Source organism: Phocoena sinus, chromosome 6, assembly GCF_008692025.1.
Source record: "Phocoena sinus isolate mPhoSin1 chromosome 6, mPhoSin1.pri, whole genome shotgun sequence".
Taxonomy (NCBI): Eukaryota; Metazoa; Chordata; class Mammalia; order Artiodactyla; family Phocoenidae; genus Phocoena; species Phocoena sinus.
Window position 1 is genome coordinate 27,415,648 of NC_045768.1, and position 23,179 is coordinate 27,438,826.

The 23,179-nt window shown below is 38.6% G+C and overlaps 1 protein-coding gene and 1 pseudogene across 2 annotated transcripts in view; both read right to left on the reverse strand.

The window, feature by feature from the left end:
• TMEM38B (transmembrane protein 38B) overlaps positions 1–19,307 on the reverse strand; it is a 165,737-nt gene extending 146,430 nt beyond the window's left edge. Inside the window, exon 1 of one of the 2 annotated variants that reach the window (XM_032635929.1) lies at positions 19,059–19,251. In XM_032635929.1, the coding sequence (XP_032491820.1) occupies positions 19,059–19,170 (112 nt within the window). In that variant the 5' untranslated portion in view covers positions 19,171–19,251. Of the gene's footprint in view, positions 1–19,058 lie in introns of both variants that reach the window. The other variant, XM_032635928.1, reaches the window with a different exon arrangement.
• A 2,501-nt stretch (positions 19,308–21,808) lies between these two features.
• Positions 21,809–22,160, reverse strand: LOC116754969 (annotated as a pseudogene).
• Positions 22,161–23,179: the final 1,019 nt, after the last annotated feature.

The following is a 23,179-nucleotide window of genomic DNA, read 5'->3' on the forward strand; positions in this document are numbered from 1 at the left end:
GAGTAGATTTTTAAGTGTTGTCACCACACATACACACACACACACACGTGCACACACACACAAAAGGTAACTGTGAGGTGATGAATGTGCTAATTAACTTGATTGTGGTAATCACAATGTATTTGTATATCAAATCATCACATTGCACACTTTAAATATATATAATTTTGTCAACTATATGTCAATAAAGCTGGGAAAAAAATAAAATAAATGGGGCAAAATGTCAGTAGTTGGTGATTCTGGGTAAAGTATATAGAAGTTCCTTGACCTAGTCTGGCAACTCTTCTGTAAGTGAAATTATTAAAGGAAAAAGTACAAAAAATAAATTTTTTTAACCCAGCCAGAGAAATAGAAGCAAACTGTAAAAATGAAAGTAGAAACTAATTAGATGCTAAAACAGGCAGATAGAGATAGGCAATCAATAAAGCCAACCCAAAGCTTTTCTTGGAAAAGACCAATAAAACAGAACATTGTTCAGCAAGTCTGAAAAATGGAGGGGAGAGGGGAAGGAATGAAAATAATACATAGTATTAGAAGCAAAAAAAAAAAAGGAAATAATTTTAGAGAGTTTTTTATTATAAGAAAACATGCATTTAATCTAATAAATGTGAAGATATAGTTGAAATGGACAATTTTCCTAAAAACCGATATATTAGCAAAATTCCCTTATGAACAGGTAGAAACTTGAACATACAAATAACCACAGAAAAAAGTTAGAGGGTAATCCAAGATCTATCTATCCTAAGAAAGGTGCTAGACCCAGATAAATTTATGCAAAACATTTACCAAATAATTTTTGATTACTCATTTTTATGTTATATAACCATTACAGAGTTTAGAAAAACTTTAATCAGTCTATAAACAACATAACTGCAGCATAAAAAATTATAGAGAAAAGAAAGAAGAGAGAAGGAGAGGGGAAGGAGGAAGGGAAAGAGTCAGGGAGGAAGGGAGGAGGGAAAGGAGGGAGGGAAGAAAAAAGAGAGGAAGAAGATACATTATAATTCTAACTTATGAGTATAGTGCACAAATACATCAATAATAAATTGAAACCTAGTTTTTCAAAACAATAATATATCATAACCAAGTAGATTTTATCCAAAGAATTTAAGGAAGTTTCAATAGTTAGAAATTCATTAAAATCATTCATTATAGGGCTTCCCTGGTGGCACAGTGGTTAAGGGTCCGCCTGCCAGTGCAGGGGACATGGGTTCAAGCCCTGGTCCGGGAAGATCCCACATGCCGCGGAGCAACTAAGCCCGTGCGCCACAACTACTGAGCCTGCGCTCTAGAGCCTGTGAGCCACAACAACTGAGCCCACACTCCTAGAGCCCACGCTCCACAAGAGAAGCCACCACAATGAGAAGCCTGCGCACCACAACGAAGAGTGGTCCCCGCTCATGGCAACTGGAGAAAGCCCATGCAGCAATGAGGACCCAACACAGCCAAAAATAAATAAATTAAATAAATACGTTTTTTTAAAAAAGACATTCTTTCCAAATAAAGTCACGTTAAAAAAAGTGCCTACCTCGGAATACAAGTTTGTTACCTTTAAAAAATAAATTATGCACTATACTAACAAATTATTATGATCACTCCTTTAGACAGAAAGTAAAAGGTCATTTGATAAAAATTCAACATTCCCCTTTAAAAAATCTAGCAATCTAAGAGCAGAAAAAAGCCATAAAGGAAAAGATTTACAAGTTTGACATCATCAAAATTTAAAACTTCTACATAACAAAAGACTGGGATAAAATTTTTTTAACCAATAAGGCAAATTCCAACAAATCAATAGAAAAAGACAACAAACACAACAGAAAAATGGGCAAGTCACAAAGCAGAAACTATAAATGACTAATAAATATACCAAATAACTAAACAAAGGAAAGTCCTCAACTCATCAGTAATCAAGGAAAAAGAGATTTTAAAAATATGTTATTTCATACAACTTCAATTGGCAAAAAAATTTACAGCTTAATATTAACAAATTATCAAAGGTGTGAAGAAATTCACATACTCTTGTGAGAATAAAAACAAGTAAAGCCATTTTGAAAAACAATTTGGCAGTTATCAATTAAAATTTTAAATTTAAAATTGACTCAAGTGCCCAAGGAGTGTCATACAAGAATATTAAAGCAGTGTTGTTCATAATGCTGTGAAAAAAATGAAAACAATCTAAATGACCATCATCAGAGGAAGAGTAAAACCATGATCATTTGCACTATGGAATACTATACAAGAGCAATTCAAGAGTGTGGTAGATCAACGTCAACATGGGAAGATCCCCAAGACACGCTGTTGAGTAAAAACAAGAAACCAAACACAATCATGTTGAAAAAAATTACAGCATGTAATTATTTATGGGCAAAAATGCAAACACTATTCATTTCTATAGGTACATACATTTACATGGAATGCACAGAAAAGGGTCTGCAATACACCAAAATGTTAACTGCTATTATCTCCTGAGAGAAGCTTAGGAGTAGGGAAGATGGTCAAAGGGGCTTTAAATTTATTTAATTATATTGATTATATTATTTAATTATATCTGAATTCTTTAAAATAAAGTGTTTGTTAATTGTATAATTAAATTAAAATTTAGCAAATTATGTCATAACCAATCTGAGGAATATAATGCATCGATTCAAAACAATGTAGCAGCTTTACATGCACTGACGTGACAAGAAGAAAACCATATTTATATGAATATGTACGGTAAGAAATCATTTACAGGGGGAAAACAGAAAACTATACATTTCTATAGGTATGTACATATGCAGCTAATGCATAAAAGAAGGTCTGCAAGAATACCCAACCAAACTGTTAACTGTTATTACCTCTTAGGGAGAGGCCCTTTTATGCAAAAACAAACAACAAAACAAACTATACAAATGTATGTGTGAATTCAGTAGGGTAATATCATCATACTTGTACTAACATGGGAATTCATCTCTATGTGCTCATGGGAAAAAAAAAAAGAGGGAGATAAAAATTTAAATACTGCACAACCCACCATTCCACACAATAAAATGTGCCATGGAGTGAACATGAGTTGGAAGACGTAAATTTTCGATGGTGTGTATATATCGTCAAATGAAGTGATGCCAAGGTTTAATGATATGCATCTGGTGATAACTCAAGAAATGGTGACTTGTATCAATATGGAAGAAAAACTAGTTTTGAAAAACTTACTAAAAAACAGGATGTCTATCTCCAGTGCAGCAATTTCCCCTAAACTTAAGAATTATTCAAGAGTTATTTTGATGATACATGGCCATGCTGTCTTTATAGAGCCAAACCCCTATGTAAGATGTGACACCACTATGTCTCTCTACACATATATATTGCTATCCATCAAAATATGTATACGGGCACTGTTCAGTATTGCCCTGTACGATGATGACTGTTTAGAACATTGGCTAGTCAGCATAATATATGAATATGATCTTTTCTTTTAGTCAGTGGACACTAGCTGCCTTACTGAGCTATTCTCACATTGAGAGGCAATACAGAGTGCTTAAGAATCCAGACTCTGGAGCTTAATTGCCGAGGTATAAATCCTGGCTCCAGCACTTACTCTCTGTGTGAAGTGAACAAGGTAACTGCTTTCCCACATCTTAAAAAAAACAAAACAGTAAGCAACAACTATTAGCTATCACTATTATTATAGAAGTAAATAGAAAAGAAAATTACCCTTTCCTCTCTACTTCTACCCTTCAGTCACACTCATTTTCTGTAGGGTGGCAACTTCCAGACTTCTTTTTCTGTGCTTATTTACACATGCACACCCTTTTTCCCCCTCAAGAACTTCTTCTCCCCCAACCTTGTCCTCGTGTGTGTTTGTCTGTGTGGGTGTGGGTGTGTCCCTCTCTCTCTCTCAGGCCATACCCTGGTTAGCTCTGCACACACATTCTGGAAATGGGAGCTCTAAGTGAATGAGAGTTACAATGGGCCCATCATTACACAGTTACTATGAAGACACATTCCAAAGTAACTGATTACTTCTGGTAAATATACAATTAGGGAATATGTCTGTATCCTCTGTATCCCTTAGCGTTGTTCTAATGGAAGATTTAGCATTACTATCATCCATCTGACACAACAATTAGGCTTAGGCAAATTCAAATATACCAAAAAAGTTTTCCTTTGACCACTAAAACAATCCAAATCAAATTTACTAAATTTGATGCTTTCACACAAAGTATTCACTCATGTAATATGCATTTCCGATTAAGTCTGTCAAAATAACTTTCCTTTTCCCTCAACTTTCACGGTATTTTATCCTTTCCTCTTAAAATATATCATGTTCTAGTTTTTGTTCACAAGTGTTAGCTCCACTATAAGACTGATACCCCTTGAGACTCTAAGAAACTTTAGTATAAAGTAGATGCTCAACAAATGTTTATTGTACAACAGAAAAATATATGTGCAATATTTCAAGAGTGTAAGTATGATAATTTTACTACCATTAATTTCCCTTAGTTTTATCACAAGTCACAGAGATAACTGTGATTACGTACCAGTTTTGTGACTCTGTGTAGGACCTCTAACCTCTTTTGGCTTAAACTTCAAGTTTCATAAAATGAGAATAATACATAACTTATAAGAACTTAAAATAAGAGAATATACATAAAAATACATATTTACTACCTAGTACATGTCAGACACTCTGTTGATTTGTGTGCTGAATGGATTGATCACTGACAAGAGAGAAAAGAGGCAAGGAGAATGCAATCCTTGGGCTGCTTCTGACTCAATTATCTGAGCCCAAGATATAATACTTTTGAGTTCTTACTGCAAAGCTGGGATGAGAATGACACTGAAAAGGTACTCATAACCCCAACAGTCTTAAATCAATGAAACTAAGATTTTATTAGACCAAAAAAGAAAGGAAAAGAACACAGTTAAAGGGTGGGTCTCTCTCATACTAGTCTTTTTTGCCTGATTTTCAAAATTATGTCAGCCAGAAATATTTCTCTAACTCAAACAGACCTTTCTTTAAAGCTTTCTTCAGTACACACACTACCATAACACATTTTTCAGCATGACGCAATCTTATGACAAAGTTCTTTGGGTATGATGTTCCTTTGTATATATCGTACTGGCACCAGTCAGTTTAATGTGAAGTTAAATTATGAAAACACAGGACTCCCCTGGCAGTCCAGTGGTTAAGAGTCTGTGCTTCTACCGCAGGGGGTGCGGGTTTAATCCCTGGTCAGGGAAATAAGATCCGGCATGCCATGAGACAGGGCCAAATAAATAAAAGTATGATGCTTTCAAAATTTATATTTAAAAAAATACAGAAAGTTAACCAGAAACAGCTGTATATCTTTAGGGCATATAAATAATTTTCAGTAGAAAAAAATAGTTAATATGATATCTTTAATTTCTTCTCAGTTTTAAACAAACGTGAGAGGCCCGCGTACAAAAAAAAAACAAACGTATATCTGAAGTACATATAATCACCTGGGGACTTTAACATCAAAATATTTTCATTATGAAATGAAAGCTGAGAAATAAAGTCACATTCTACTCCCTTAAATTCATTTAAAATCACATCCACAAAATAATCCCATTCTCTGGCCAAATGAAGTATTATTAGACTATGTTTTTGTTTTTGTTTTTTGTGGTACGCGGGCCTCTCACTGCTGTGGCCTCTCCCGCTGCGGAGCAACAGGCTCCGGAGGTGCAGGCTCAGCGTCCATGGCTCATGGGCCCAGCCGCTCCACGGCATGTGGGATCCTCCCAGACCGGGGCACGAACCCGCGTCCCCTGCATCGGCAGGCGGGCTCTCAACCACTGCGCCACCAGGGAAGCCCTATTAGACTATGTTTAACATACTTTTACTGACTTAGTTAAAACAAAGACTAGAAAGATATTCTTTAATGTACTGCACACATGACTTCTTTATTTTGATATACTCAGTCTACTTTAGTTCCGCAGTGTGTCTCCGTTTTTAAGAAATAGTTACACTGTAGCTATTTCCAAACAGTTAGCATTCAGCTTGCTGGTGGTTAATATGACTCCCGGAAAGAAGCAGGGGAATGTTCTAGCCTTCTTAAAGCCTCATCTCCAGAGGTTAAGTATTTTTAAATTGCGTATTAGTAAACTTTTGCCCTAGTCTTTCCCATTTATAGATTTATCTCTTTAAAAAGAAAAATTAACAACATAATCTAGCTCATATGCCTCAAGTATGCTTTTTCATCAAAATATTTTAAAATAATCATGTAGGCAACAATGGCTTAGAGATTACCTGTGACACAATTCAAGGAGTTTTACATCAAGTATGAATCATAGTGGGCCAAGTAAATCCACGGCTGTGGTTATTTCCCCAGTTCCTTAATGTATAACTAGACTAGACATACTTAGCAACTGGCACACTCTGCATATTGATTCTCTGATCCTTGGAATAAGAATCATTATGACAGGAATGATCAGGTAGAAGCCCCTAGAGTTTCTTCTCCTCACCAAGATATTTTTACAAAGCAGTATTACAGAGATGAGTACCATAACCAAAAACATGAAAGATGAAATATGATGATAGCTATCACATTCCACTTAACTTGCTTGCTTGGGCTATATGTAAAGCAGATGGATCTTGAAAAGTAATTGTGAACTATCTTAAATGTAGACTGGTAATGACTCCAACTGCAGCTGGTATTCAAAATACAGTATTTTTACTAGAACAAATCAGCATTAACCTCTGTAACCTAATAAAGAAATGCTTTTTTCTCCATATTAATTTGCAAAGAATCCCAGAAACACTTTGCTTTTACCTGACAGGTATAACAGTACACTATCACAGTCTTGCCTCAGATGTATGTCAACTCTCCTGCTCTCTAAACAAGTCCACAGAAATTATGATCATATTGACAGTCCACAAAACATCACACTGGCCTGCCACACTGAAGGCATTATACTGACTAGATCTATGGACAGGAAATAGCCAGCACTTTAGATATCTTAATATTACATATGGAAACCAGAAAGCATGTAGTTAAACCCCACTCCTAGGTTTCTGTACCAGAGTCCAGTCAGGAAACAGAAAATACAAAGTTTTATTAACAGAAAGGATTTAATATAAATAAGTAAGTAGGTATAAAATTGTTAACTAGATTATTGAAAAAGTAAAAAGTAAATACTATGGTGTCACAGAAGTATCAACTATAGAAAACTGTTACCACTCCTGGGGGAACAAAAGATAGGCTGAAATTACTAAAACTTAGAAGCTTGGAGGAAGAGCTCTTTAGACTCAAAACTGAAGACTCCTGGAGAGGGGACACTGCTCAGCTGGTGCTCTGGTCCACCTCACTCACTGAGTTTTAAGTTCTGAGTTTTAAATACTGAGTTTTAAGTTATCCCAAGCTACCTAGTTAGTGGTAGAGTTTGAACTAAACACTGGTCTTCCGACTTCTGACTTTATGAATGCTTTCTACTACAGCATACTCCCTGATCAATGTTTTGTCAGGTCACTCAAATATTCTAACTTTCCTTTAGCTTAAAAAATATTAAAGAGAGGACCTTCATGATGGTGAAGGAGTAAGACATGGAGATCACATTCCTCCCAACAAATACATTAAAAATACATGTACATGTGGAACAACTCCTACAGAACACCTACTGAACGCTGGCAGAAGACCTCAGACTTCCCAAAAGGCAAGAAACTCCCCACCTGCCTGGGTAGGGGAAACGAAAAAAGAAAAAACAGAGACAAAAGAATAGAGATAGGACCTGCAACTTGGGGAGGGAGCTGTAAAGGAGGAAACGTTTCCACACACTAGGAAGCCCCTTCACTGGCGGAGATGAGGAGTGGGTGGGAGAAGGAAGCCTCAGAGCCATGGAGGAGAGCGCAGCAACAGGGGTGCGGAGGGCAAAGCAGACAGACTCCCACACAGAGGTCAGTGCTGACCAGCACTCAACAGCGTGAGAGGCTTGTCTGCTCACCCACCAGGGTGTATGGGGGCTGGGAGCTGAGGATCGGGCTTCGGAGGTGAGATCCTAGGGAGACAACTGGGGTTGGCTGAGTGAACACAGCCTGAAGGGGGCTAATGCTCCACAGCTAACCAGGAGGGAGTCCGGGAAAAAGTCTGGAACTGCCTAAGAGGCAAGAGACCATTGTTTCGGGGTGTGCGAGGAGAGGAGATTCAGAACACCACCTAAACAAGCTTCAGAAACAGGCACAAGCCGCAGCTATCAGCGCGGACCCCAGAGACAGGCATGAAATGCTAAGCCTGCTTCTGCAGCCACCAAGAAGCCTTTGTGCAAGCACAGGTCACTATCCACACCTCCCCTCTGGGAAGCCTGTGCAGCCCGCCACTGCCAGGTTCCAGTGATCCAGAGGCAACTTCCCCGGGAGAACGCATGGCGCCTCAGGCTGTTACAACATCATGCCAGCCTCTGCTGCCGCAGGCTCACCCCGCATTCTGTACCCCTCCCGACCACCGGCCTGAGTGAGCCAGAGCCCCCTAATCAGCTGCTCCTTTAACCCCGTCCTGTCTGGGCGAAGAACAGACGCCAGAGGGCGACCTACACACAGAGGCAGGGCCAAATCCAAAGCTGAACCCCAGGAGCTGTGGGAACAAAGAAGAGAAAGAGAAATTTCTCCCAGCAGCCTGAGGAGCAGCAGATTAAATCTCCACAATCAACTAGATGTACCCTGCATTGTGGAATACATGAATAGACAACGAATCATCCCAACATTGAGGCAGTGGGCTTTGGGATCAACTGTAGACTTGGGGTTTGCTGAATGCAACACCCTGGTTACTGATTTCTATGTTTATCATAGTATAGTCTTTAGTGATTCTTATCATTGGTGGATTTGTTTACTGGTTTGCTTGCTTTCTTTTATTTTATTATTTATTCTTATTTTTTATTTTAATAACTACATTTATTTTATTTATTTATTTATCTTTCTTTTTTTTTCTCCCTTCTCTTCTGAGCCGGGTAGCAGACAGGGTCTTGGTGCTCCAGCCAGGTGTCAGGCCTGAGCCTCTGAGGTGGGAGAGTTCAGGACATTAGACCACCAAGACCTCCTGGCCCCATGTAATATCAATCAGCGAGAGCTCTCCAAGAGATCTCCATCTCAACACTAAGACTCTGCTCCTCTCAACAACCAGCAAGCTCCAGTGCTGGACACTCCATGCCAAACAACTAACAAGAACACAGCCCCACTCATTAGCAGAGAGGCTGCCTAAACTCATAAGTTCACAGACACCCCAAAACACAACACTGGACACGGTCCTGCCCACCAGAAAGACAAGATCCAGCCTCATCCACCAGAACACAGGCACCAGCGCCCTCCACCAGGAAACCTACACAACCCACTGAACCAACCTTACCCACTGGGGGCAGACACCAAAAACAACGGGAACTACAAACCTGCGGCCTGCAAAAGGGAGACTCCGAACACAGTAAGTTAAGCAAACTGAGAAGACAGAGAAATACTCAGCAGGTGAAGGAGCAAAGTAAAAACCAACCAGACCAAACAAATGAAGACGACATAGGCAGTCTACCTGAAAAAGAATTCAAAGTAATGATAGTAAATATGATCCAAAATCTTGGAAATAGAATGGAGAAAATACAAGATACGTTTGACAAAGAACTAGAAGAACTAAAGAGCAAACACACAATGATGAACAACACAATAAATGAAATTTAAACTACTCTAGAAGGAATCAATAGCAGAATAACTGAGGCAAAAGAACGGATAAGTGACCTGGAAGATAAAATAGTGGAAAAAACTACCAGAGAGCAGAAAAAAGAATGAAAATAATTGAGGACAGTCTCAGAGACCTCTAGGACATTAAACGCACCAACATTTTAATTATAGGGCTCCCAGAAGAAGAAGAGAAAAAGAGTCTGAGAAAATATTTGAAGAGATTACAGTTGAAAACTTCCCTAATATAGGAAAGGAAATAGTCAATCAAGTCCAGGAAGCATAGAGTCCCCTAGAGGACAAATCCAAGGAGAAACATGCCAAGACACATATTAATCAAACTATCAAAAATTACATACAAAGAACAAATATTAAAAGTAGCAAGGGAAAAGCAACAAATAACATACAAGGGAATCCCCACAAGGTTAACAGCTGATCTTTCAGCAGAAACTCTGCAAGCCAGAAGGGAGTGGCAAGACATATTTAAAGTGATGAAAGGGAAAAACCTAAAACCAAGATTACTCTACCCAGCAAGGATCTCATTCAGATTCGACGGAGAAATTAAAACCTTACAGACAAGCAAAAGCTAAGAGAATTCAGCATCACCAAACCAGCTTTACAACAAATGCTTAAGTAAGTTCTCTAGGCAGGAAACACAAGGGAAGGAAAAGACCTAAAATAACAAACCTGAAACAATTAAGAAAACAGTAATAGGAACACACATATCGATAATTACCTTAAATGTAAACGGATTAAACACTCCAACCAAAAGACACAGACTGGCTGAATGGATACAAAAACAAGACGTATATATATGATGTTTACAAGAGACTCACTTCAGACCTAGGGACACACACAGACTGAAAGTGAGAGGATGAAGAAATTTATTCAATACAAATGGAAATCAAAAGAAAGCTGGAGTAGCAATACTCATTTCAGATCAAATAGACTTTAAAATAAAGACTACTACAACAAACAAAGAAAGACACTACATAATGACCAAGGGATCAATCCAAGAAGAACATGTAACAATTGTAAATGCTTATGCACCCAACATAGGAGCACCTCAATACATAAGGCAAATATTAACAACCATAAAAGGGGAGATCAACAGTAACAAAATAATAGCAGGGGACTTTAACACCCCACTTTCACCAATGGACAGATCATCCAAAATGAAAATAAATAAGGAAATGCAAGCTTTAAATGACACATTAAACGATATGGACTTAATAGATATTTATAGGACATTCCATCCAAAAACAACAAAATACACTTTCTTCTCAAGTGGTCATGGAACATTCTGCAGAATAGCTCATATCTTGGGTCACAAATCAAGCCTTGGTAAATTTAAGAAAATTGAAATCGTATCAAGTATATTTTGCGACCGCAATGCTATGAGACTAGATACCAATTACAGGAAAAAAGCTGTAAAGAATACAAACACATGGAGGCTAAACAACACACTACTTAATAACCAAGAGACCAATGAAGAAACCAAAGAGGAAATCAAAAAATACCTAGAAACAAATGACAATGAAAATACAATGACCCAAGGCCTATGGGATGCAGCAAAAGCAGTTCTAAAAGGAAAGATTATAGCAAAACAATCTTACCTCAAGAAACAAGAAATATCTCAAATGAACAATCAAACCTTACACCTAAAGCAATCAGAGAAAGAAGAAGAACAACAAAAAAAATATTAGCAGAAGGAAAGAAATCATAAAAACCAGATCAGATATAAATGAAAAAGAAATGAAGGAGACAATAGCAAAGACCAATAAGACTAAAAGCTGGTTTTTTGAGAAGATAAGCAAAACTGATAAACCATTAGCCAGACTCATCAAGAAAAAAAGGGAAAAGGCTCAAATCAACAGAATTACAAATGAAAAAGGAGAAGTACCAACTGACACTGTAGAAATACAAACGACCATGAGAGATTACTACAAGCAACTATATGCCAATAAAATGGACAACCTGGAAGAAATGGACAAACTCTAAGAAAAGCACAACCTTCTGAGACTGAATCAGGAAGAAACAGAAAATACAAACAGACCAATCACAAGTACTGAAATTGAAACTGTGATTAAAAATCTTCCAACAAACAAAAGCACAGGACTAGATGGCTTCACAGATGAATTCTATCAACATTTAGAGAAGAGCTAACACCTACCCTTCTCAAACTCTTCCAAAATATAGCAGATGGAGGAACACTCCCAAATGCATTCTACAAGGCCACCATTATCTGATACCAAAGCCAGACAAAGATGTCACAAAGAAAAAACTACAGGCCAATATCACTGATTAACATAGATGCAAAAATCCTCAACAAAATACTAGCAAACAGAATTCAACAGTACATTAAAAGGATCACACACCATGATCTAGTGGGGTTTATCCCAGGAATGCACGGATTCTTCAATATAGGCAAATCAATCAACGTGATACACCATATTAACAAACTGAAAGAGAAAATCAAATGATCTCCTCAATAGATGCAGAAAAAGCTTTCAACAAAATTCAACACCCATTTATGATAAAAACCCTCCAGAAAGTAGGCATAGAGGGAACTTACCTCAACAAAATAAAGGCTATATATGACAAACGCACAGCCAACATCATTCTCAATGGTGAAAAACTAAAACCATTTCCACTAAGATCAGGAACAAGACAAGGTTGCCCACTCTCTGGAAGTTTTAGCCACAGCAATCAGAGAAGAAAAAGAAAGAAAAGGAATACAAATTGGAAAAGAAGAAGTAAAACTGTCACTGTTTGCAGCTGACAAGATACTATACATAGAGAATCCTAAAGATGCTACCAGAAAACTACTAGAGCTAACCAATGAATTTGTTAAAGTAGCAGGATACAAAATTAATGCACACAAATCTCTTGCATTCCTATACACTAATGATGAAAAATCTCAGAGAGAAATTAAGGAAACACTCCCATTTACCACTGCAACAAAAAGAGTAAAATACCTAAGAATAAACCTACCTAAGGAGACAAAAGACCTGTATGCAGAAAACTATATGACACTGATGAAAGGAATTAAAGATGATAAAAACAGGACAGATATACCATATTCTTGGATTGGAAGAACATTGTGAAAATGACCATACTACCCAAAGCAATCTATAGATTCAATGCAATCCCTATCAAACTACCTGTGGCATTTTTCACCGAACTAGAACAAAAAATTTCACAATTTGTATGGAAACAAAAAGACCCTGAATAGCCAAAGCAATCTTGAGAAAGATAAGCAAAGCTGGAGGAACTGGCCTCCCTGACTTCAGACTACACTACAAAGCTACAGTAATCAAGACAGTATGGTACTGGCACCAAAACAGAAATATAGATCAATGGAACAGGATAGAAAGCCCAGAGATAAACCCATGCACATATGGTCACCTTGTCTTTGATAAAGGAGGCAAGAATATACAATGGAGAAAAGACAGCCTCTTCAATACATGGCGCTGGGAAAACTGGACAGCTACATGTGCAAGAATAAAGTTAGAACACTCCCTAACACCATACACAAAAATAAACTCTAAATGGATTAAAGACCTAAATGTAAGGCCAGACACTGTCAAACTCTTAGAGGAAAACATAGGTAGAACACTCTATGACATAAATCATAGCAAGATCCTTTTTGACCCACCTCCTAGAGAAATGGAAATAAAAACAAAAATAAACAAATGGGACCTAATGAAACTTCAAAGCTTTTGCACTGCAAAGGAAACCATAAACAAGACGAAAAGACAACCCTCAGAATAGGAGAAAATATTTGCAAATGAAGCAACTGACAAAGGATTAATCTCCAAAATATACAAGCAGCTCATGCAGCTCAGTATCAAAAAAACAAACAACCCAATACAAAAATGAAAAGACCTACACAGACATTTCTCCAAAGATGATATACAGACTGCCAACAAACACATGAAATCATACTGAACATCACTAATCATTAGAGAAATGCAAATCAAAACTACAATGAGGTATCACTTCACACCTGTCAGAATGGCCATCATCAAAAAATCTACAAACAGTAAATGCTGGAGAGGGTGTGGAGAAAGGGAACCCTCCTGCACTGTTGGTGGGAATGTAAATTGATACAGCCTCTATGGAGAACAGTATGGAGGTTCCTTAAAAAACTAAAAATCAAATTACCATATGACCCAGCAATCCCACTACTGGGCATATACCCAGAGGGAACCATAATTCAAAAAGACACATGTACCACAATGTTCATTGCAGCACTATTTACAGTAGCCAGGGCATGGAAACAACCTACATGCCCATCGGCAGATGAATGGATAAAGAAGATGTGGGTATATATATATATATATATATATATATATATATATATATATACAATGGAATATTACTCAGCCATAAAAAGAAACGAAATTGAGGTATTTATAGTGAGGTGGATGGACCTAGAGACTGTCATCCAGAGTGAAGTATGTCAGAAAGATAAAAACAAATATCGTACGCTAACACATATATATGAAATCTAAAATAAAATAAATGGTTCTGAAGAACCTAGGGGCAGGACAGGAATAAAGATGCAGACGTAGAGAATGGACTTGAGGACACGGGCAGGCGGAAGGGTAAACTGGGACGAAGTGAGAGAGTGGCATGGACATACATACACTACCAAATGTAAAATAGGTAGCTAGTGGGAAGCAGCCACATAGCACAGGGAGATCAGCTTGGTGCTTTGTGACCACCTAGAGAGGTGAGATAGGGAGGATGAGAGGGAGACTCAAGAGGGAGGGCATATGCGGATACATGTATAATATATGTATATGTACAGCTGATTCACTTTGTTATACAGCAGAAACTAACACAACAATGTAAAGCAATTATACTCCAATAAAGATGTTAAAAAATATATATTAAAGATATTTAAGTAAGATTCTCTGTACTCACATAAGTAAATTATGGACTGTCATTTCTGAGACATCCTTTTCCACCCCACACTGGGCAGAATCTGCTCTTTTAAAAGCATGCTATAACAAAGAGGCCTTTGGGGGGATCATAGTTGTTCTATTTTTACCTGGATGTTGATTAACATAGTTGTGCTCATTCTGAAAATTCACTGAACTATACATTTACGATTACTTTTGCACTTTCTGTATGTTGTTTACGTCGGAATTCATAAAGATAGGAAAAGTATGCTGCCACCTTCCCAGAATCCCCAGAACTGATAAATTCTTGTTTTATTAATCTTTTCATCTCCCACAGATTAGAGGAAGGAACAATGACAAACTTTATTCCTGGATTTAATTCCTGAAAACAAATGAGAAACTGAATGGTGATGTGGAAATGACCGAAATCATGGGAGAAAATAACGATGTCAAATGACAACTTATTGAGAAATTGCTAAATATTGAGAAACCTGGAACATTAAATGTATCTGCAAAGAGAGAGCACAGAATAGTTGAGAACTTTGAAATTAGCCCAAGAACTAGCTCCATAATTTACTAAACTATGTGACTTAAGTAAGGTTATTTTATTCCTGTAAGACTACTCATCTGTAAAATGTGTTCAATAATACCTACCTAAAGAGATGGATGAGGATTAGAATGAAGACACTGAAATGTTTTTCATGTATCTGAAATGAATGAATGTTATTAATGTATAAGAAAGGTAATGCAACCTTATATGACACTGCAAGGAAAGAGAAGGAGGAGGAGGAGGAGGGGGAGGCAGAGGAGATTACAGTGACAACAGCACAGTTGAATTCTTTCAGAGCTATAACAGTAACTTTCATCTTGGTATCCTCAACATCTAATATAGTACCTACTACAGTGAATATTTGCTTAATTGAACTACATATGATTTGAGGGAAGTTAGCAAAATAGTGGTCAGAGAATTAAGAGTAAAATAATAGATTTTGTGTGTAAAAATCAAGTGGAGATCATTGTAGATTAAATTTTCAGGATGTCTTACAGAAAATAGCAATCGGATATGAATGTAGGATTAAAGAAATGTGTTTATTTTAATGAACATTTAAATAGGAAAAAAACAGAGAACACAGATTAAAAATGTAAGAGAGATTACAACTGATGACATAAACATTCCGTTAAAATGGTTTCTGACCAACAATTCCCAAAGCAGCATTTTCCAACTTCCTAATAAAATGCCCAGGAAAATAGAAAAAACAAACAAAAAAACCCCTACACTACTAGCCAAAACTAAAAGCTATAGACAATCAGATGCCAGAGTTCAAGAGGAACTAAGGTTAAGTATGAGGCAAATGGAAGTAAACTAAGAAATAAAAAAGAATCCAACATATTAAATACCCCCTGATGCTGTGGTAATCTAAATGGGAGGGGATATCTGTATGTGTATGGCTGATTCACTTTGTTGTGCAGTGGAGGCTAACACAACATTATAAAGCAACCATACTCCAATAAAAATTTTAAACTAAATAAAAAATTTTAAAAATACCCCCTGATGGTTTCACTTATGAAGTGCAAGTCACATGGAAAAGGAAGGGGGTAGGGGGGACAATCATCTTTCCTTGGATTTGAAGGCCTACAACCTAAACCAAACAAAAAAAAAGATGCCATCCTTATCGACAGCACAGATAGAAAGAGTTAATCCCCTTTACCCACTTGCCCTCAGTAGTCTAGATCTAGGCATAGTCTGTAAGCCATAAGATGTAAACTATAGAAAGTGGGGAGTGAGGTACTGGCAGTGATAGAGTACATTCCAAAAGTCAAGAGTCTCAAGGAGTAACATGCTTGAGGAGATAAGGATAAGAAGAACCCGGGTAGCAGTACATAGATGAATTGTGGTTTTATTGTACTACAGGTCTGTGTTCTAAAGAATCAGTCCCTGGGGAACAGAAAAAAGTTGCCAATTAAGTAGTTTTATATAAGTATTGGCAAATGAGAATCCCCTAACGAATTAAACTAATACATCAAACAGTTATTCCAAAAATATAAGGATAATTCATTTTTTAAAATGTATTACATTTTAAACAGGAAAAACAATATGATCAACTCAATAGATTTATATAAGTATAAATACAAATGGCCAGCAAACATTAGTAACTATGACAGATGCAAATGAAAACTATGTTTTCTGATCATCAGAATAACAAGATATTTAGGACTGATAACAGCCAATACTGTGAAAGGACAGTCTAACACAATTCTAGTAAAAGCAGGTTCACTCTTTTGTGTGAATTCTATAATTTTTACATGTTTACAAGTACTAGTACTGGAATATATTTTTACACCATGTGTAACACTGTACTAGCATCCAATTAGTCCAATGGTTCTCAAGGTTTTTGGTCTCAGGACTCCTCTGCACCCCCCAAAATTAGTGAGCAGATGAATGGTTGCCAGGGGCTTGGGGAGGGCTGACTACAAAGGGGCAGGAGGGAATTCTGGGGTGGGTGATGAAACCTGTTCTCTATCTTGATTGTGGTGGTAGTTACATGACTGTATGTGTTTGTCCAAAATCATAGAACTTTATATTTAAAAGGGTGAATATAATACAGGTAAATTAAACCTTTAAAAAGGCTGACTCCAAAACAAAATTCTTGAAGACCCCCTAAAAAGCTTTTCTTTATGTGGGTTATCAATATTTATTAGCTTATTAGAAATCATAAATGAGACAATTTTTGAATAGTTCTTTAGGTATTCATTTTTTAAATAATAAATGCACTAAATGTTAAAAAATAATATATTTTTCATGAAAAATAACTATTTTCCAAAGCAAAAAATATTTGGTGAGAAAACTCACACTTTTTTAGTAAATCTCTTTCATGTCTGCTTCAAATTGAAAACAGATGGATTCTCATATCTGCTTCTGCATTCAACCTGTTACAGTACGGCAGGTCATGTGGCCTCTGGAAAACTCCATTGTATATTTGTGAGAAAATTAGTGTGAAAAAGATGACATCTGCATATTATTATGAAAATAATTTTGAGTTGGAAGTGTCAGGAACCCCAGGGGCTCCTGGACCACACTTTGAGAACCTCTGATTTAAGCTATACAAGAAAATACCAGGGCCTCCCTAGTGGCGCAGTGGTTGAGAGTCCACCTGCCGCTGCAGGGGACACGGGTTCGTGCCCCGGTCCAGGAAGATCCCACATGCCGTGGAGCGGCTGGGCCCGTGAGCCACAGCCGCTAAGCCTGTGCGTCCGGAGCCTGTGCTCCACAACGGGAGAGGCCACAACAGTGAGAGGCCCGTGTACCACAAAAAAAAAAAGAAAAAGAAAAAAAAAAAGAAAATACCAAATACTGAATATGGCATAATAATAAAATGTACTTATTTTCAAATCAAGGAAGCAGTCTCTTATGCAGATTATCTGTCCCGATTTAATACACTAATATTCCCCTTATCCAGGTCAAAACTGCTACCAAACAATGATTTAGGCTGAACTACAAATTTCAATTTAAATGAAAAATATTTCTGAGGTCCAAGGGTTTTAAAGAAAACAAAAAAACCCGCAAAAAACAGACCATAAGGGGTACAGCATCACCCTCAATCCCTCACTCACTGACTGTAGGACAAGGCAGATTAAAAGCAGCATGAACACAGAGAAAGTAAGGCAAAGAAAATGCCTGATCTCAAAAAAAGAAGAAAGCATAAAATGAAAAGGCACGTAGAATAAGGGCAAAAGTAAAGCAATACAGAAGCAAATATATCCTGAATGTAAAATACAAGAAAAAACAAATATTGCTCCTTGTGTGCATAGTTGAAAAACTCAAAACTCTGTATTAAGACCGACATCCCCACTGTGCAGAGAAGGGAAGCTACGGCAAATGGCTTTTCTTGTACAACGTCACTCATATGATCAAAATGGGAATCCACTCCTCTCAGCAATCATTGTCTAACATGCTAAACAAGGTGGGAGACCTCTACGTTAAGGGGAACCTGGGGGTGCCTACTTAAGGCTCTTTATTTCAGTGTTTACCCAACTTTCAAACCGAAGAGCGTCCAGAACCATTCACTACCCCAAGCGGACGAAATCAGACGTGCTGTCTCCGGGAGCTTTGTTCCCAGGTCATTTTAAAATACTTTCCAAGGAACTGGTGGCACCGCCGGGAGACGGCGCAACCCCCTGGGCGGACGCGGGCAGTCCTGGGCTCCCAACAGCGGCTTGCGGCCGCCCTGTCACCTGTTCCGGGAGGCCCGCCCCGCGGCGGGTGGGGCGCCCCCGCACTCCCCCCAACCCAGCGCCTCCTTTGGCGAGGGACCGCCCGGGGCCTCATTTTCCCCACCTGTACTCGAGGGGTCGGACGGGCCACCTCTTGGGCGCCCCTCTAGCTCGACTATAGGACTCCGGGCGAGGGGGGCAGCTCGGCCGCTACCCAGCTAAGGCCGTACTCGCTGTGAGGGGGATTCCGAGGGGGCCGGTCCTCGGCGCCCCGCACTCACCCGGCTGATGCTTCAGTGCCATCACCGACACCAGGTAGTGGGCGATGTCAAAAAAGGGAAACATGGAAGTACGAGAAAAGGCAAGGGACAGCTCATTCCACGGACAGTCCATCACGACGACCGACCGCCGCAGCCGAAGCAGCCGCGGCGACGGGCTCCCGGCGTGCGCGACGAGGGGAGGGGTAAGTTACGGCCGCGGCCGCCAGCTCTTCGGCTGGGCCTCTCGGAGCTCTGCGCGTGCGCCTTGACACCCGGCGCCGGCGCGCGGAGGGGGCGGGCCGCGTGTCCCAGGAGCCTCGGATGCGCTGGCGGTTGGCCGCTGGGCGGGGTGAGGAGGGCCGACCTTGTTCTCCTAATAAGAGTCCAGCGTCTTCTGCGTGCTGGGAGTTGTGGTAAGGACGCGGAGAATGGTCAGATGAATACAACATAAATAATGAATGTGCATTATTTCTCTTAACATTTAGTGCATTTATTATTTTTAGAACGAATACATAAAGATCTATTTTAAATGTTTCTCAGTTATTTCTAATATGCTATGTATTGATACATGAAACCCATAAACGTCTTCAGGACTTTTTGGGATCCTCAAGAAAATTTTTTAAGTCGGCTTTTTTAAAAGTTTAATTTAAATACATTTTATTCACCGTTTGTAGTGTAAAGTTTTATGATTTTGGATAAAACGCAGTCCCACAAGGGGAGACGCTCAGAATCGGATTTATTTCTGTGAATTGATTTCATTCACCTAACATTTCTCGAGGAACCACAGTATGCAAATCACACCATGACTTATTGGAGATATAAAAAATAATATGATAATATCCTGCCCTCAAGAAACGTGTTTTCCCAAGGGAGATTACAAAGCGGGTAATAATAAGTATAGGTGCCATGATAGGGCAAGTTCCAAGGAGAGGAAGGCTATTTCAGGTTAGTGGTAAGGCAAACTAGCCTCTAAAAGCTAAGGGAAAGATGGAGGGAAGTACTTTGGCTGGACTACGAAGTGAGAAATTAGCTCAGAAAAGAAGTCCTTGAACGGCAGACCATAAACCAAGTGGTTTGACCCCAGAGCCTAAGCTCTTGATCACTACATTTTATGCTCAGACAAATCCGAGCCAGACTCCAGTCTCTCAACCATTATGCTAAACTGCGTTTTTTCTTTGTTTTTTTTGGCGGGGGTGGGGTGGTGGGGGTGGTGAGGTGGGAGGGAGGGTTGCAATCAAGCAACAAGATTAGGAAAGTTTGGTAAAAAGAGACTAAAGACAGGCGAAAATGGAGGATATTCACAGTTCCAAACAAAATGTAGTGGAGGCTGAGGACACTAGGAGCAGGGAACTGGATGGGGAAAGATGCAGTAGAACCAGAACAGGCTGGGTGTCACCTCAACCTGTCAAAAAAGGATGTGGGGAATGGGTGAGTAGGAGAATTATGGTTACATTCAGAGAAATAGGAAACAAGAATGAGGAGTAGACTTGGGTAGAAAAAAACAAGTTTAGTTTGGCACAATTTTTATTTGATATGTCAACAGATCATGCGGACACCAGGAAACTGGAAATAACATAATGAGCTGCTAGATAAATAAGAGCCGCATGGGAGTAAGAACTACAGACTTGCATTGATTTTTTTTTATCTGAATATTTGTCTGTTCGTTTTAATTCGTTTAACAAGGGCTTTTTGCTCTGTACCAGGCATTTTGCTGGATGTCAGAGGCCCTGCCCTAAATACTAAGTGTTCAAAATGTGGGGGAAATTGTAGTAAATCTCTACATTTCACTACTTATCAAGAAAGAATAGAGTTGCTGAGATACTTTTCATATGTGGTTTTCTAAGCAAGCACCTCTTGTTAGAGAAAGGCTTTTAGACCTCTAGCCAAACTAAAGGAAAAAAAGCAACCGCTGTGAATATTTATACTTTGATGTTTCAGTTTGTTCTTTCATAATTTTTATACATTTCTTTAGCTTTGTGAATTTAGGGGCAGAACTTGGATGTTATTTCCCAAAAGATTTTACAGTTTTAAAAGTCTTTAATTAGACTCCACAAAATATGTGTTTTGTCCTTGAACTTAAAAAAAAAATACTATAACATCTCTAAATCATATGTCTATGCCAGTATCATTCTGGGGTATAATTAAGTTCATTATTAACACCAATATGGCAATAGTGAAAAGCATCAGAATTTTTTTTAAAAAGATAAATCAAACATTTTGCTTTCCCTAAACATATTAATTCCAACAGAAGAGAATTAATCATCTCAGACTCTACGAGTAATCTGAAATTTGTTTCATTTCCAAACTGTGAAAATAAGCTGGATCCCCATCTGCCTAGAGCCTAAAGAATACTTTTTTTTTAATCTAAGGGAAATGATATCATCTCACAAAAAGACAAGTTCTATCTAAACGTTAACTGTGCTCACTATATGTGCTTCTGGTCAGTGCTTCAGTTATTTAATGAAATGGGCCAAACAGAAGCAAGTGGGCAATAAAATGAGGGAAGGCTTTGAATTGGTAACAGGGAGAGGCAAGATTTGGGGAAATTATGTGCGAAAATTAAAACCTGCCCTGACTTTTGGGAGTGGTTTACAAAGTTACATAATTATTGCAGATAAAAGAAATCAAATTATAAAGTACTGCTTATCTATTAGAAAGCAAAAGTGGTCTAACTGTATGAATATCTGGAAAAGAGGGTTTTTTGTTTTTCGTTTGGATATCATTACTTTATTATAAAAGAAACAGGGAAATTATTTACATGATGAAAGATTTCAGAACTTCAGTGGCAGCTTCACGTGATGCCATTTCAATAGTGACTTATTTTGGTCGACGTAGTTTCCAAGAATGTCACCATCTATAAGTAAGAAATAATCCTTGTCGTCTAGAGCTACTTTGATGCCTCCATATTCTGGGAAAAGAACTTTCACTATCTGGTTGAATCTCTCCACCCTTTCCTTTAGAGCCTGATCTAACAGCTACTACCGTTGCTTGCAATACTTTTCCTTGTGATTTTTCTGGAAGCATAATGCCTCCTTTGGTTACAGTTTCGGCTGCACTTCTTTCAACTAATACTCGGTCAAATACGGGAAGAAACTTTCTAAATGCCTGTCCTGCCATGACTCTGGTTGCCGCAGTTCGTACTGTCGCTCTTTGGCCGCCACCACAAAAGGGAGATCTGAAGTCTGACCCTCCGGCCACGTGAACTCGAGAAAAGACCTCCCAGCGCCCTCGCCCCCGGCCTCTCCCCGCGAAAGGGGGCGGCTGCACCAGCGTGCGCCAAGGTTCGTTTCCTGGGCTCTGCTCAGGGCTCTGACTCGCGGACCGGTAGGCGGAAGAAAAGAGGTTTTTCTAGGCTTTTCTAGGCCGCGGGCCGAGGTGAAAATACTTACCGTTAGCCCCCCTTCCGGAAATGGAAAAGAATTTTGACTAAACATATTTGAAGCATTTTGAGTACAAAAACATGTGAAACTAATTGTTATAAACCAGGTTTTTCAACCTCAATGCTATTGACATTTGGGGCTGAACAATTCTTAGTTGTCTTATGGGGTGTGTTATGGGATGTTTAACAGCATCCCTGGCCTCTACCCGCTAGATTACAGTAGCACGCATACACACACCAATTGTGACAACCAAAAATGTCTCTAGACACTTTTGTCTTGGGGAGGCGGGAATCGCCTCTAGTTCAGAACTACTTTATAAATTTTTTGGCAGCATGTTCCTCTATTTGTACAAACATTATGGTTATGCATCTAATATTAATCATCAAGTTAATTCTACATAACCCTTCTTGGTCTCAGCTTGATCATCCATCCCCTGGATCGAGTTGGCAACATCCCAAAACCCAGTACCACAAAGGTAATCCTAGCTCTTTCTTCTCTGCAATACTGCTTTCTATCCACTGATTGGCATGCCTTTCACTTTGGGAAGTCAAAAACGTTTTAAAAACCATGAAGAGTCCATGATGAGGAAGTTTCATATTAGAGGAGCCAACTACACTTCTATACTTTAGTATTCTGGTTAGGGATTTTCATTCTGAAGTTATTCTCATAGGGATTTGATAACTATGCCCTTTCCAGTTACAGTGTAGTAAAATATGACGTTTAAGACAAAATGTTAAATTTAATTTCTATTTTTTTAATGGT